Source organism: Cervus elaphus, chromosome 13, assembly GCF_910594005.1.
Source record: "Cervus elaphus chromosome 13, mCerEla1.1, whole genome shotgun sequence".
In the NCBI taxonomy this organism is placed as follows: Eukaryota; Metazoa; Chordata; class Mammalia; order Artiodactyla; family Cervidae; genus Cervus; species Cervus elaphus.
In genome coordinates this window covers 68,925,151-68,939,236 of record NC_057827.1, presented here as the reverse complement: position 1 = coordinate 68,939,236, position 14,086 = coordinate 68,925,151, and the positions used below count along the sequence as shown (strand labels likewise).

The following is a 14,086-nucleotide window of genomic DNA, read 5'->3' as shown; positions in this document are numbered from 1 at the left end:
TCAGAAATGAGACAGATAAAAGAATTACTAGACAAGGGCATTAGAACAATTATAATGAATTTAAATGCACTTGAGAAGTTGGAGCAAAGGTTGAGTATGTTCAGGAGAGATATGAAACCTAACCTTTTCAAAAAAGGTAAGCCTTCATATTGCTGATTTTTTAAGTTCTACATTTCTCTTCAATATAGTCACACATCTTGATTATCCTTTTGGTTTAATTAGGTGCTATATAACCGCTCCCCCCCTCCCCAGAAAAGCTTTCAATTTCTACTTGCTTTCTTAAGAAGCCTTATTTTGAATACCTTAATAGCAATATCTTAACAAATACTCCACTAGAGGAATTCCATACACAACCATCACATTCCAATATCACATTTCACCATGCACCTTGATTATAGGCAGAACTTCTGAACTAATTAAAAAAATTAAAAAGAACGAAGCTTTCACTCCTAAGATTCTCCGGCTTCGCGCTGTCCAACAGCGTGGGAAACGCCCCGCTCTGCCCGGTCCGACACAGCAGCCAGGAGCCACTCGCTTAAAATGATGTGGTTAGTGTGACAAAACTGCATTTTAAGTTTGATTTTATTTTAATAAATTTAAATAATTATAGATTACTAGTGGCTATGTTACTGGACAGCACAGCTTAAAACAATTTAAAAGAAAATCTGGATTGAAATTTTCAGAAAGATTAACATTTTCAAAATAACTTTTTAACAGTTTTATAGTTTTAAACTTCACAGTTTAATATTAATTTTTAAATTAGTAAACATTATAAAATCATAAACACAGGAAAACCCCTATTTTCAAGATTTGGCTCAAAGAAACACTTCACCTACAACTTCTTCCTGGTTTCTTCAATCACCAACCCCCAAGTAAGGTGACTCCACACCACTATGCTGCGTAGCACCCTCTGTCATCAGCAACGTGCAGGGGTAGGGGGAATGGGAAGGGGGAAGTAACCACTCAATAGACTTGAGACTTTCTCAAGTCAACAGACAAAAACATTCTGGAACTAGATGGTGTGGTGGTAGTTGCACAACAACATAACTGTACTAAATGCCACTAAATTATTGACTTCACAATGGTCAATCTGGGGATTCCTTGGCAATCCAAGGGTTAGGACTCTGTGCTCTCACTGCTCTCACTGCTGAGGGCCTAGGTCTGATTCCCAGTCTGGGAACTAAGATCCCACAAGCTGTGCGGTGTGGTCGAATAAATAAACAATTTTTTAAAAGGTTAATTTTATGTTATATGAAAGTGAAAGTGTTTTAGTCACTCAGTCATGTCCAATTCCTTAGGACCCCATGGACTGTAGCCCACCAGGCTCCTCTGTCCATGGGGATTCTCCAGGCAAGAATACTGGAATGAGTAGCTATTTCCTTCTCCAGGGGATCTTCCTGACCCAGGGATCGAACCCAGGTCTCCTGCACAGCAGGCAGATTCCTTGCCATCTGAGTCACCAGGGAAACCCCATGTTGTATGAAATTGACCTTGGAAAAAAAAATTTTAAGAATGTATCTAAGATGTATATCTCTAACTCATACAAATTCATTATTAAAGCACCTAAAATAGGGAAAACCAGGTTTTAAATGCAACTTTAAAGCTCATTTTTTCCCTTAGGTTTCTATTTTTTAAGTAAACTTGGTTCTTAATTATCAACTGTCCACTACAAAATGCCTATTCGAGAAAAGTCAATCAGTGCACACAAGTGCTCTTATTAAATGCAGGACCACATTCAGGTATGTCAAGTGAGAAAGATAAACCTTTAGATATTTAAACAGAATTGGCGGCTCAGAACACTCAGAAAGCAGAAGTGCATGACACCACAAAGACTTCATGGGACCGCCTGAGATCAGACGAGCCAAGTCTTACCCTACCCGTCTTACCAACCTGCTCGCGCAGGTGCATGCTAAGTCTGAAAGCAAACGTCCCAAGCCCAGAAGCTTCTGTGCCAGTAAAACAGGACGTGCAGCCTTCAGTAAGTGTGTGTGTGTGTGTGTGTGCGTGAAAGAGCACAGAAATACCCTGAGTTCAAGTGAATAGAATGTTTAACCAGTCCCACAATTTTAATTAACCTTCCCAGACATAAAGAAGGCCGTCAGGGAGTATTTCCTGGTCACTAGATGAAACTGCTGAAGAGGGACAGGACAGCCAAACTCCGCGGCAGAGGCTCACCCGATCCCCTTGCTGAACACACAAGGCAAGCCTTGGTTTCTGGGCAGACAGAAGCTAGTCCTCAGTTAACCTTATGATCAAACCAACCATGGCAAACCTCACATTTAAGTCAACCAGAATAAAGCTTACAATTTTCTCTAAGTATACTCTGGTCTTTGAAAAACAGAACAGAATTCACTAATAACACTAAGAAATACATACATCGGGGTTTTTTCAGGGGAAAGAGGCAGAGTTAGTTTGGTTTTTGTTTTTTTGATGGGGGAGGAGATTGGGAATAATGTACAAGGAAGGAGGATTAGTTGCTGAACAATACTAACCAGATAGTTGTACAGGTGAAACCAATGGCTTTTAAAAATACTCTTAGATATTTTAATGTGTGTATCTTTTCACACTTTATTCAAGACATGGTTCTTAAACTCATTCCACAGCTCAAGTTCAATGTGAACCTGCAGAAAAACATATGGGGAGGGGGGGAAATAGATATTTAAATATTTTACTCTCATCTGTTAAACTAAAAGGTAGCCAACATAACACGGTCCTTTGTAACCTTAAGTCATCCAATCACAAAAAATCACTCCCCTCAAATACAACATATTTTACACTCTGAGAATGACCATTGTAACAGACGTGCAGGAGTAAAGCAACTCATTCCACTCGCCCATCAGCCAAGCCAGACGCCTCCCATTTTATCGGTGCTTCCACTGACAAGAAGAGCAATGCAACTGGGCACGACTCAGGCTCTGGCCACCCTACACAAAAATCTCCGCAATACCTGGGACCACATGCAAACAACTAAGCAATTGATCCAATAAAGCACTGGTCTAAGTGGTTTTTCTTAGGATTTCTGGCTGAGTCGCCCTGAAATACACTAGATTGCAGTCTGACTACAACTTATCTTAGTGGTATCCTGGTGTTTTTCCTTCCTTAGCAATATACAAAATAACGATGCTTCTGACAACAGATGGCATCTTGGAATGGGTTACCGTGGGCAAGTTACTAAGGTGACCATAACAATAAACCTCTCTGTGCCTCTGTTTCCTCGTACGGAAAATGGGGATAACAACTTTATCTGATGTGACTGTTGTGATTGTTATGTTAAATTATTAATGAAGTGTTCAAACCAGTCTGCACACAGCAAATACTACACTAACCTGACACGGACATTATTCCTTCAAGGATTTTCTGTTGTGATGACAAGTGGCACCACACCATTCACCCACTCCCTCACAATCAGTGACAAAACCGTAAGACAACTGAATTGGGCTTTAGTCCACAGCACGTTCACCTTTTATAGAAAACTAACTGACCATCGTGAAAACTAAACTTATGACTTTAACCTCTAACTAGCATGCTGTTAAAACTAGATGTTGGACAGAAATTAAATCAGAGCTTTTCAAGTCATCCAGCACTGTAATTTAGGTCAGTTGGTTAGTAATTAGTACACCAAATTAACTGAAGAAAATTGCAACATAACAAAAAAAGATGTATCAAATTCTCAGTGACAATCTTCTTAGAAACCAGGAGTCCTAGTGACAATTAATAAGGAGCTATGTACCATGTCCAATCTCTGAGCAGAAATATATCCAACCAGGTATATGTTTTTATTCCTTCCTGAAAAGATCTCAATCAACTTCCATACTAGAGAGAAAAACTCTACAACAAAAACTTTACAACTAACAACCCTAAGAAAGGATCAGTATCCAAATATACCAAGAGCACACACAAATCAGTAAGAAAAAGAACACCCTACAGAAAAACAGCAAAAGATATACACACAGAAGGAAACCAGGTAGCTGAAAACACACATAAAAGCACACTTGACCTCACCAGTAATTAGAAAAATGCCAACACAGACTACAAAAAGATAGCACTGCAAAAAGTTAAGCCTAACACCTCAGTGAAAACTGAATGAAGGAAAGGAATTTTCTGTACCTGTTAGAGGAATATGCACAAATAATTCCATTTACAAAAATACTTTGACAATAACAAAACATACCGCTTTTCATACATAAGTATGTACTCAAGTACAAAAACAGGCATAGGCATCCTGATGGCCTTGAGAGCCTGCCACTCAGATTTCCCTTCAAGAGATAAAGAGCTGAGAGGAGTGTAATTAGCTGACAGCCCCAGCTGCCCAGCACCTTCGAGGTCCACTGCAGCTCGCTGCATGCTAACTCCAGGCCAACGACAGAACACAGCTGGTTTTCTAGGGAAGGCCCAGTCCTGCCCAACGCGCTCTAACAAACCACCTCTGCTCTGGTTGCACTGCAATCTTAGGCTCCTGGAGCTCATCATCTACACCCTTCCTTCTGTTTTCCTTCACAGGTGTCACATCTGCATCCAACCTGAAGGCTCTGCTGCCTCACCTTCCCTCCTGTGGTCTCAAGCATTTACACCTATGAAACTCCCGCACAAGAGCTTCATGTCCATCAAGTCGGTGATGCCAGCCAACCATCTCATCCTCTGTCATCCCCTTTTCCTTCTGCCCTCAATCTTCCCCAACATCAGGGTCTTTTTCCAGTGACTTGGCTCTATGCATCAGCTGGTCAAAGTATTGGAGCTTCAGCATTAGTCTTTCTAAAGGATATTCAGGAATGATTTCCTTTAGGATTGACTGGTTTGATCTCCTTGCAATCCAAGGGACTATCAAGAGTCTTCTCTAGCACCACAGTTTGCAAGCATCAATTCCTCCACATTCAGCCTTATGATCCAACTCTCACATCTGTAAATGATTACTGGAAAAACCATAGCTTTGACTATATGGACCTTTGTCAGCAAAGTGACGTCTCTGCTTTTTAATATGCTGTCTATGCTTGTCATAGCTTTTCTTTCAAAGAGTAAGTATCTTTTAATTTTATGGCTGCAGTCACTGTTCACAGTGATTTGGGCGCCCAAGAAAAGAAAATCTATCACTGCTTACACTTTTTCCCCTTCCATTTGCCATTAAGTGATGGGACCAGATGCCATCATCTTAGTTTTTTTTTTTTTAATGTTGCGTTTCAAACCAGCTTTTTCTCTCTGCTCTTTCACCCTATCAAGAGGCTCCTTAGTTCCTCTTCACTTTCTGCCATTAGAGTGGTATCATCGGCATTATCTGAGGTTGTTGATATTTCTCCTGGCAGTCTTGATTCCAGCTTGTGAGTTATCCAGCCCAGCATTTCACATGATGCACTCTGCATATAAGTTAAATAAGCAGGGTGACAATATACAGCCTTGTCATACTCCTGTCCCAATTTTGAACCAATCAGTAGTTCCATGTCCAGTTCTAACTGTTGCTTCTTGGCCTACATACACGTTTCTTAAGAGACAGGTAAAATGGTCTGGTATTTCCACCTCTAAAAATTTTCCAGTTTGTTGTGATCCACATAGTCAAAGGCTTTAGCATAGTCAATGAAGCAGAAGAATATGTTATTCTGAAAATCCCTTGCTTTTGCCATGATCCAACGAATGCTGGCAATTTGATCTCTGGTTCCTCTGCCTCTTTGAAACCTAGCTTGTACATCTGGAAGTTCTCAGTTCACGTGCTGCAGAAGCCTAGCTTGAAGATTTTGAGCATTACTTTGCCAGCATTGAGCACAACTGTACGGCAGTCTGAACATTCTTTGGTATTGCCCTTCTTTGGGATTGGAATGAAAACTGACCTTATCCAGTACTAAGTTTTCCAAATTTGCTGACACATTAAGTGCAGCACTTTAACAGCATCATCTTTTAGGATTTTAAATAGCTCAGTTGGAATTCCATCACCTCCACTACCTTTATCTAAAATTATGCACACATATTATTGTACCCAGAAACAAGGCTTTAAAACAATAAAATTTGGTGTCACACGCCTCAAACCTACCTGGAGATGCTTTTAATGACTGAAAGATAAATACAAGTCACTTTGTCTCTGCAGGCCTTACCTTCCTCATCTAGAACACAGGAAGGCTGCACTGAGTAGACACTACAATTTTCTCTCTCATTGCTCTGAGGGAGAGAAAATTCAGAAACTTCAAAGAATTACGTCTAGCATACAATTTTTACAGGACCCTCATATTAAAGAAAGAATTTGACTAACTTAAAAAAAAAAAAGAAAGAAAGAACAAAAATTGACTAATTTGAAAAAAGTAGGTGTTCTAGGGTTTTACAATCAACATTTCACTTCACTTCACTTGGAGAAGGAAATGGCAACCCACTCCAGTACTCTTGCCTGGAAAAATCCCATGGATGGAGGAGCCCGGTAAGCTACAGTTCATGGGGTCACAAAGAGTCAGACACGACTGAGCGACTTCACTTCACTTTATCAACATTTCACTTAAATGACATTTTAATTTTACTTAAAAATATTTATCTCAAACATCTTACCAAAACACTTTTGTCACATTAAACCATTCTATTTCCTAAATACTCTGTTTTTTAAAAAATCAACAATAGAAAACATAAAACTCAACCAGAAGATGTATGTATTAGTAAAATTTCCAGAACACAAAACAGAACCTGTTAAATTACAACCATTATCCCTGATCAATCCTAGGTCACACGTATTTTCCGTACTTGCTATTTGAGGCTGTAGAGTTGACTCAGCCCAGTCACTGAGCCGGCACTCGATCCCCATTCCTGCCTCAGTCGGGCCTTTACTGCTGCTCCAGAGACTCCCTCTACGGCAAGGTTTTTCCAGCTCTCTGTTTTAAAGTAAATACCAACGGAACACATCCTCTTTAGCAAAGATAACTGTTTTCCATCAGAGTAAGGGGACACATAGAAGCCTTATTTCTTACTTTAACATTATGCACGGAACCTCTAAAGAAAGGTTCAGAAGAAAGTGAGAGCTAAATTACAAATTAAGTATAACAATCAATATAGCAGAGAGTAAAATACAAAAAGTAAAATAAACTGGGGAAGAATACAGTAATTTGGTGATGTTTCATTTCCAAAGACCAAGAAGATTTTTTTCAATTAAACTGCCCTACAGAACTTTATAACACTAAAGAAACCACCTTTCTTAGAGTAAGCCTAGGGAAAAGTAAAAAAAGAAAAAGGAGAAGGACAAGAAAAAAGAGCAAGCCTAGCGCTTCCCTGGTGGCTCAGTGGTAAAGAATCCACCTGCCATTGCAGGAGACACAGGTTTGATCTCTGATCTGGGAAGATCCCACATGCTGCAGAGCAACTAAGTCAGTGCACCACGACTGCTGAGCCATGCTCCACGCTCTGGAGCTGGGAGTAGCAACCAGTGAACCCACATGCCTCCACTACTGAAGCCCGCATGCCCGAGAGGCCGAGCTCCTCAACAAGAGAGCAGCCTCCATCACAGCAACTAGAGAAAAGCCCAGGCAGCAACGAAGGGCCAGATGGCCTAAACAAATAGATAAAATTATTTAAAAAAAAGAAAAGAATAAGCTTAAATTTCTTCAGTACCAATGACTTTCAGCACTGTTTTTAAAACAACTCTGCTCTGATGAGCCTCCACCAACTAACCTTTGGATCACAGCCAAGGAAGTACTCATCACCCAAGGAAGTACTGCAGCAGAAGAACCTCACTTCGACATTAACTCTCAAAGACAAGGACTTGAGAATTGAGAGTAAAAACTCCCTGACTCAGAAGGCAGTTAATGTGTACTTCACTTTGGCCCGGGATGGACTCAAGGTTTCTTTCATACTACCCTGAAACTTGATCTGAACAGGGTTATCTATTCCCTCTGGATCTCAGTGTACTTTTCTGCTATAAAAATGTTTTGGAATAGTTCTCTCTCCCAGGAAAGGGTATTTACCTAGATTGCAGCAGGTACATGTAACTTAAAAGCAATCATCTTCAAGTATCTTTGAATGCATGATTAGCATTCAAATCTACGGCTTCATCATAACCCAGCCTTACCTTACCTTTGCAGTAAAGCAGACAATGCAAAGGACCACTACTTGGCAACTAAATCCTTCAAACGATAACTAAAATAAGACAGCAGAAAATGTTTACTTAGCATTTGCTGAGTGCCAGGCATTGCACTGGACATTTTACATGCATTAACTCAGTTAATTTCTTGAGGAAGAAGTTCCATTACCTCTACTTCACAGATGAAAGCAAAAATAAAGAAACCTGGCCAGGGCCTAAACACAATTGTCAAGAGGCACTGCCAAGATCTGAACTTGGGTTTGATGGTTCTCACAACCCAAGCTCCCAGTCTGCTCTGTGTTGCTTCTGAAAGAAGCCTGAAATTAAAAAGATGACTGTAACTAACATAATCACAGGCCACAGTGATGAAAAGAACCTGATTCACAATGCAGGAAACTGAGGCTCCTGAGATAAAATGACGAGCTTGACCTTTTTAAACCACCTTCTTAATCACAGAGACAAGGCACTAGACATCTCAAGAGACAGCTTTAGGTGCCTCCTACTGCACTGCATCACAAAGGGGATCACACACAGCACTTTCTCATTACCCTCACCTCTCATGTGGGTAAACAATGCCTCCAAGTATGCCTCCATCACGAAGGCTTCACCATAACTTATGAATTTTTGGATATCTTTAAAATTTACTTTCACAATGAAACTAAAGCCAAGTAAATAATGTGTTCAAAGAGGAAGACAGAATCACCACCAAGAAGAAATGAAAAGCAGGTCAAGACACCCTGTTCAGGAAAATTATTCTACATTTTAATAATATAAGTCAACTCTGAAAGTGACAGTTGAACCAGTGACAACCATAAATTTTCTGATCTGATTAAATATATTGGATTCAATGTTCCAAATAAAGGTTGCATGTTTAAAGGGCCATTACCTCAAAAAAATTTACCATTAACACTTCCTCTTCTAAAAGAGTCTTAATTTTACTATTAATGAACTGTGATCACTAGCTAGGATAGAAGTTGACAATAAAAACACATGCTTCAGAAAACAAAGAACTTGAGTCAATCTTAAAATCCTGCCACTGTGTTCCTCTAGTTAGAAGACAGCAAAGAGGAAGAGTACCAAACAAGGGATCAAAGAAACACGGAGGCTACCGCTTCTTCCTCTGCATGTTTATTGGGAAGACCATGGAATTACTTAACATTTTTGTATAGAAGAACACTACTAGTTTCAAAATAAATTATGTTTTGCCAATGCAGGAAATAACTGACCAGAGGTAGGCTAGCATAAGCACCCTTCCCTCTTATTTACTGTATGCTTATTAAATTCTAGGGCTTCCCTGGTGGCTCAGATGGTAAAGAGTCTGCCTGCGATGAGGGAGACCTGAGTTCGATACCTGGGTTGGGAAGATGCCCTGGAGAAGAAAAAGGCTACCCACTCCAGTATTCTGGCCTGGAGAATTCCATGGGCTGTATATTCCATGGGGTCGCAAAGAGTCAGACACGACTGAACGACTTTCACTTCACTATTAAATTCTAAAAGAAACCAAAGCCAACTCAGCATACGACATGGCATAGAGTATGAAACAGAGTATGGACAGTCTGGACCCCACACGGGAACAAAGATAAAGATATGAAACTGCATTCTGGTCTTTGTTTTTAAACCTACCTGATAAAACTTGTTCACCATTATAAACAAAGATGTTATTTTAACTACCAAGTTCTGATCCAGCGGTCCAGTTTAGATCTTAATTAGGTAATAAGACATGAATCAGCATTTTGGGATGACAGTGCTCTGTCCACTTTGTTCACCATGTGTGAGGAATGACAGAAATGCATCTTCCCTGGACTATACAGGGAATTTCAAGCGGATCTAGTTTCAACCATTTGTTTTTAAAGCTAAATAGGGTCAAGTTGGGAGACTGTGGGTAAACAAAACCTGACTTTAAAAAAAAATCAACATTCTTCCACTCATACATCTTTACAGAGATAGGTTTTTCTGTTGTTTTTTTTTTTTAAGTAGCTTCCTGATGAGTTTCACATTCACTAGTGTGTTCAAATGGTGGTTAAAAAAAATACATAAATAAATAATAATAAATAAATAAATACGCATTCAAAACTCAGGAAGAGAAAAATAAAAAGCAGTAACAATCACAATCTCAATTCCTTATTATTCCTAACTTGTACGCATGGAAAAAAAAACTAAGTCCAAAGACCTAAAAAAAAATTTGCTTGACATGAAACAAAACTGGTGTGTCATTTCTATTCCAAAATGGAAGCTGTTATTAAGATATGAAACTCTTCCCTTAGATTTTAAGTTAAATGAGAACACATCTTTTTAAAAAATAAATAAATAAGTAGTAAAAAGTAAAGTCCTACAATCTCCAGCCATGCCTAGGAATTTGTCCCACTGCTCAGGATAGCAAAACAGGGCTTCAAATTATTTCACACCAGATAAATTCCTTTCCAGATTAAAACAAACACAAAATAGGAAATGTTAATGCCAAGAGCCAATCAAGTGACAGTAAGACTATACAGAAAAACATTTGCAGTTTTTCACTGTTTAGAATGGCAGGTCTCTTCTGGGCATACACACTGAGGAAACCAGATCTGAAAGAGACACGTGCACCCCAATGTTCATCGCAGCACTGTTTATAATAGCCAGGACATGGAAGCAACCTAGATGCCCATCAGCAGATGAATGGATAAGGAAGCTGTGGTACATATACACCATGGAATATTACTCAGCTGTTAAAAAGAATTCATTTGAACCAGTCCTAATGAGATGGATGAAACTGGAGCCCCTTATACAGAGTGAAGTAAGCCAGAAAGATAAAGAACATTACAGCATACTAACACATATATATGGAATTTAGAAAGATGGTAACGATAACCCTATATGCAAAACAGAAAAAGAGACACAGAAATACAGAAGAGACTTTTGAACTCTGTGGGAGAATGTGAGGGTGGGATATTTCAAAAGAACAGCATGTATACTATCTATGGGGAAACAGATCACCAGCCCAGGTGGGATGCATGAGACAAGTGCTCAGGCCTGGTGCACTGGGAAGACCCAGAGGAATCGGGTGGAGAGGGAGGTGGGAGGGGGGATCGGGATGGGGAATACGTGTAAATCTATGGCTGATTCATATCAATGTATGACAAAACCCACTGAAATGTTGTGAAGTAATTAGCCTCCAACTAATAAAAAAAAAAAGATTCTAATTAAAAAAAAAAGATTCAAATAAAAAAAATAAAAGACATCTGATATTGTTAAAAAAAAAAAAAAGAATGGCAGGTCTCTGACAAATTTATGCTTGCCCCTATTCCATCAAAACTGCAAGGACAGCTCAAAATATGATCCTATTACATGTGCTGTTTCAAAGAGAACAACTCCAAAGAAGTCTGCCTCATTCCTAACAATGCAGAGCTAGGCATCAACATTTAGGACAGTATCAGAAATCTAATTCTCGCTGTTGCCATCAAATATGCACTTATCTTTACTCACAGCCAACATATTTAAATAAAGCTTTCAAAATGAATGTAACCAAAATGTACCCCAAAACTGACCAACTTACTAAAAGATGTGTACAAGTTGATATCTTTTTTAAATATGTGGGGGAAACTTGGTGAAGAGCTTTGCGTTATGGTCTGTGTATTAAAACAAAGATGGACTTGACCTACAAAATGAAGATAGGGTCAACTGTAACCAAAAAACAGTATGCTTCCCCTGGTGGCCAACCGAGGAATGGAGAAGGCATGCACAGGGGAGAAGCAGCCTGGCCTGGGAGTCCCATCCTGTCGCTCTTATAAATGAGAAGTGACGACCAAAAAAGGAAGAGGTGGGGGAAGGGGAAACTATAGGAAGACTAACCGAAGTTTAAAAGGAATATAAACCTGGGCGTCAGACTACAGATACTTTAAGAGATTTAAACCATCAACAGACCAAAACTGTAGAAGGCAAATGCGGGAAAGGTCATTTATTTCCAGAGAACCCAACAGCTCACTCAGGGATGCCTACGTATTTTCACTTCAAAGAACACCCAGAGTTTCATACCTTAATAACAGCTTAAGAGCAATCGCCTTTTTCAAGGGCTAGATCCTGGCAATTTTCTGCAGCCTTGTTTCCAAGGAAAAGCATTTATGCATTTATTCTCTCAAATAAACTCGTGGTGTAACCTACATAGAGAACCACCAGTTCTAAAGCCCTCCAACCAGGACTGTTAACTCCAGTTCCACAAGATTCTCTTTTGAATTTGATTTCTGAAATAAAACCCACGTCCTTTCAAACATTTTCCACGCCAACAATCTTTAAAGACAGTCTTATACGGAGACAAGCTAGAATCTCACTGACGAATTCCTTTGTCTGGTAGGATTTTTCTGGTACTTTGAATTTGCTTGCACACAGAAGAGCAACAAGGGTAGCAAATGTTCCAAGCAAGCCGGTTGGAATGCCTTGGAGGTGTTAGGCTAAAGCTTTCTGAGGTTCTAACCTTTCACAACCCCTTTCTTTAAAAAAAGAAAAAAGGAAATAACACACACGTTTACAAATAGGTCCTAAAAATCAAACTGCCACCAGCAAGCCTCTCTTCCCCGGGCAGGCGCCCTCTGGGAAGCACACTTCTTTTACTAACTGGTTTTGGGGGGAATCTCACGACGGGAGGGGAGTCGGGGGCAGGCAGGAGCCCGGCGGCCGGCAGGAGAGGGCACGCGGGGCAACCTTCCGCAGAGGAGAGGCGGGTCCGAGGCCGTCCCGAGCCCTGGGGCGCTCGCAGGAAGCTAAGTCTCCGGCGCGCGGCCACCCCCGCCCGGTCCCGGCGCGGCTCGCGCAGACCCGGGACGCCGGAACCCCGGGCCAGGTGGCCAGGTGTGGCCGGCGCGCCGCCGCCTCGCGTCCGACCCGCCCGGGCGACCCTCGGGCCTCCCTGAGGTGGGGGGCGGGGGGCCCGGCCCGCCGGCAGGACACACTGGCACGAGCGTCTCCCCGCGGACGGCAGGACCCACACCCACAGAAAGAAAAGTTGTCCGAGGCCGTCCGCCCCCTCGGGTCGCCGGCCGGCCGGCCCGGAGTGCTACTCACCGGGGTCGAAATCGGGCACCACCGCCTGGTACTGGGGTCCGACCCGCATGCCGCCGCCACCTGCGGGAAAAGCAGAGGGGGGCGGTCAGCGCGCGGACGAGCGGGCGGGCGCGGGGGCGGCGCGGGCGGCTGCCACCTACCGTGCTCCTCGTCGCTGGACGAGCCGGAGCTACCTTCCTCCCAGGAGTTGCTGCTGCTGTTGCCATTGGGCGCCGCCGCCGCCGCCAAACTTTTATTCTGCCCATTATTGGGGGCGGCGGCGGCCGAGGCGGAGGCGGCAGCTGAGGCGGCGGAGGCGGCGGCGGCCGAGGAGGCGGCGGCAGCCGAGGCGGCAGCGGCGGCTGAGGCGGCGGCCGAAGCGGCGGCGGCGGCCGAGGCGGCCGCGCTGGACGCGTTGTTCCTCCCTCTCCGTTTCCCTGAGACCTCGGGGCCCTTCTCCACCATGGCCGGCATCGGCTGGGGGCCCGAGCCGGGCGAAAGTGACGGGGGACCCCGCGGCTCCTGAGGAGGCGGGGGTGGGGGTGGGGGGGTGCGCCGGGCCGGGGGAGGGGGTGCGGGCGGGCGCGGCCGGAGCCTGCGGGCGCGAGTTGGGGCTGAGGCGGCCCTGGCGGGCGGAGCGCGGAGCCGCTTCAGGCCCCCCGGCGCCGAGCCCAGCGCAACTTTCGCTCTCCTCGCCGCCCGCACTTCACTGGCTCTAACTACTCCGGGAGCAGCGAGCGGGAGGGGAGGGGGGCGGGGCCTGGGCCAGCAGTGAGTTGAGGCGGGGGTGGGGGGGAAGCCGCGCGCAGCCCAACCCGGCGCGGGGAGGGGGTGGCTCCGCCCTCCACGCGCCCCCATTGGCTCTCGTGCGATTTGGACGGCGAGCGGCAGCCCGGTTGGCTGCGCGCAGCCGTCCGTCCGAGGGGCCGGGGCGGGAGAGCGGGGAGAGGGGTGGCGCCAGGCTTCCGTTGGTCAGGTTCGGTTGACGCGTATCGTCCGCTGTACGTGGTTTGAGGTTTGCCGTCTCTCTACGCC

General features: G+C 43.4%; 1 protein-coding gene across 1 annotated transcript in view; it reads right to left on the bottom strand.

The window, feature by feature from the left end:
• RCOR1 (REST corepressor 1) overlaps nucleotides 1-13,773 on the bottom strand; it is a 118,732-nt gene extending 104,959 nt beyond the window's left edge. Inside the window, exons 1-2 of the mRNA XM_043921330.1 lie at nucleotides 13,213-13,773; nucleotides 13,073-13,132 (exon numbers count right to left, since the gene is read on the bottom strand). Coding sequence (XP_043777265.1) covers nucleotides 13,073-13,132; nucleotides 13,213-13,525 — 373 coding nt within the window. The 5' untranslated portion in view covers nucleotides 13,526-13,773. The remainder of the gene's footprint in view (nucleotides 1-13,072; nucleotides 13,133-13,212) is intronic.
• Between the last annotated feature and the right edge of the window lie 313 nt (nucleotides 13,774-14,086).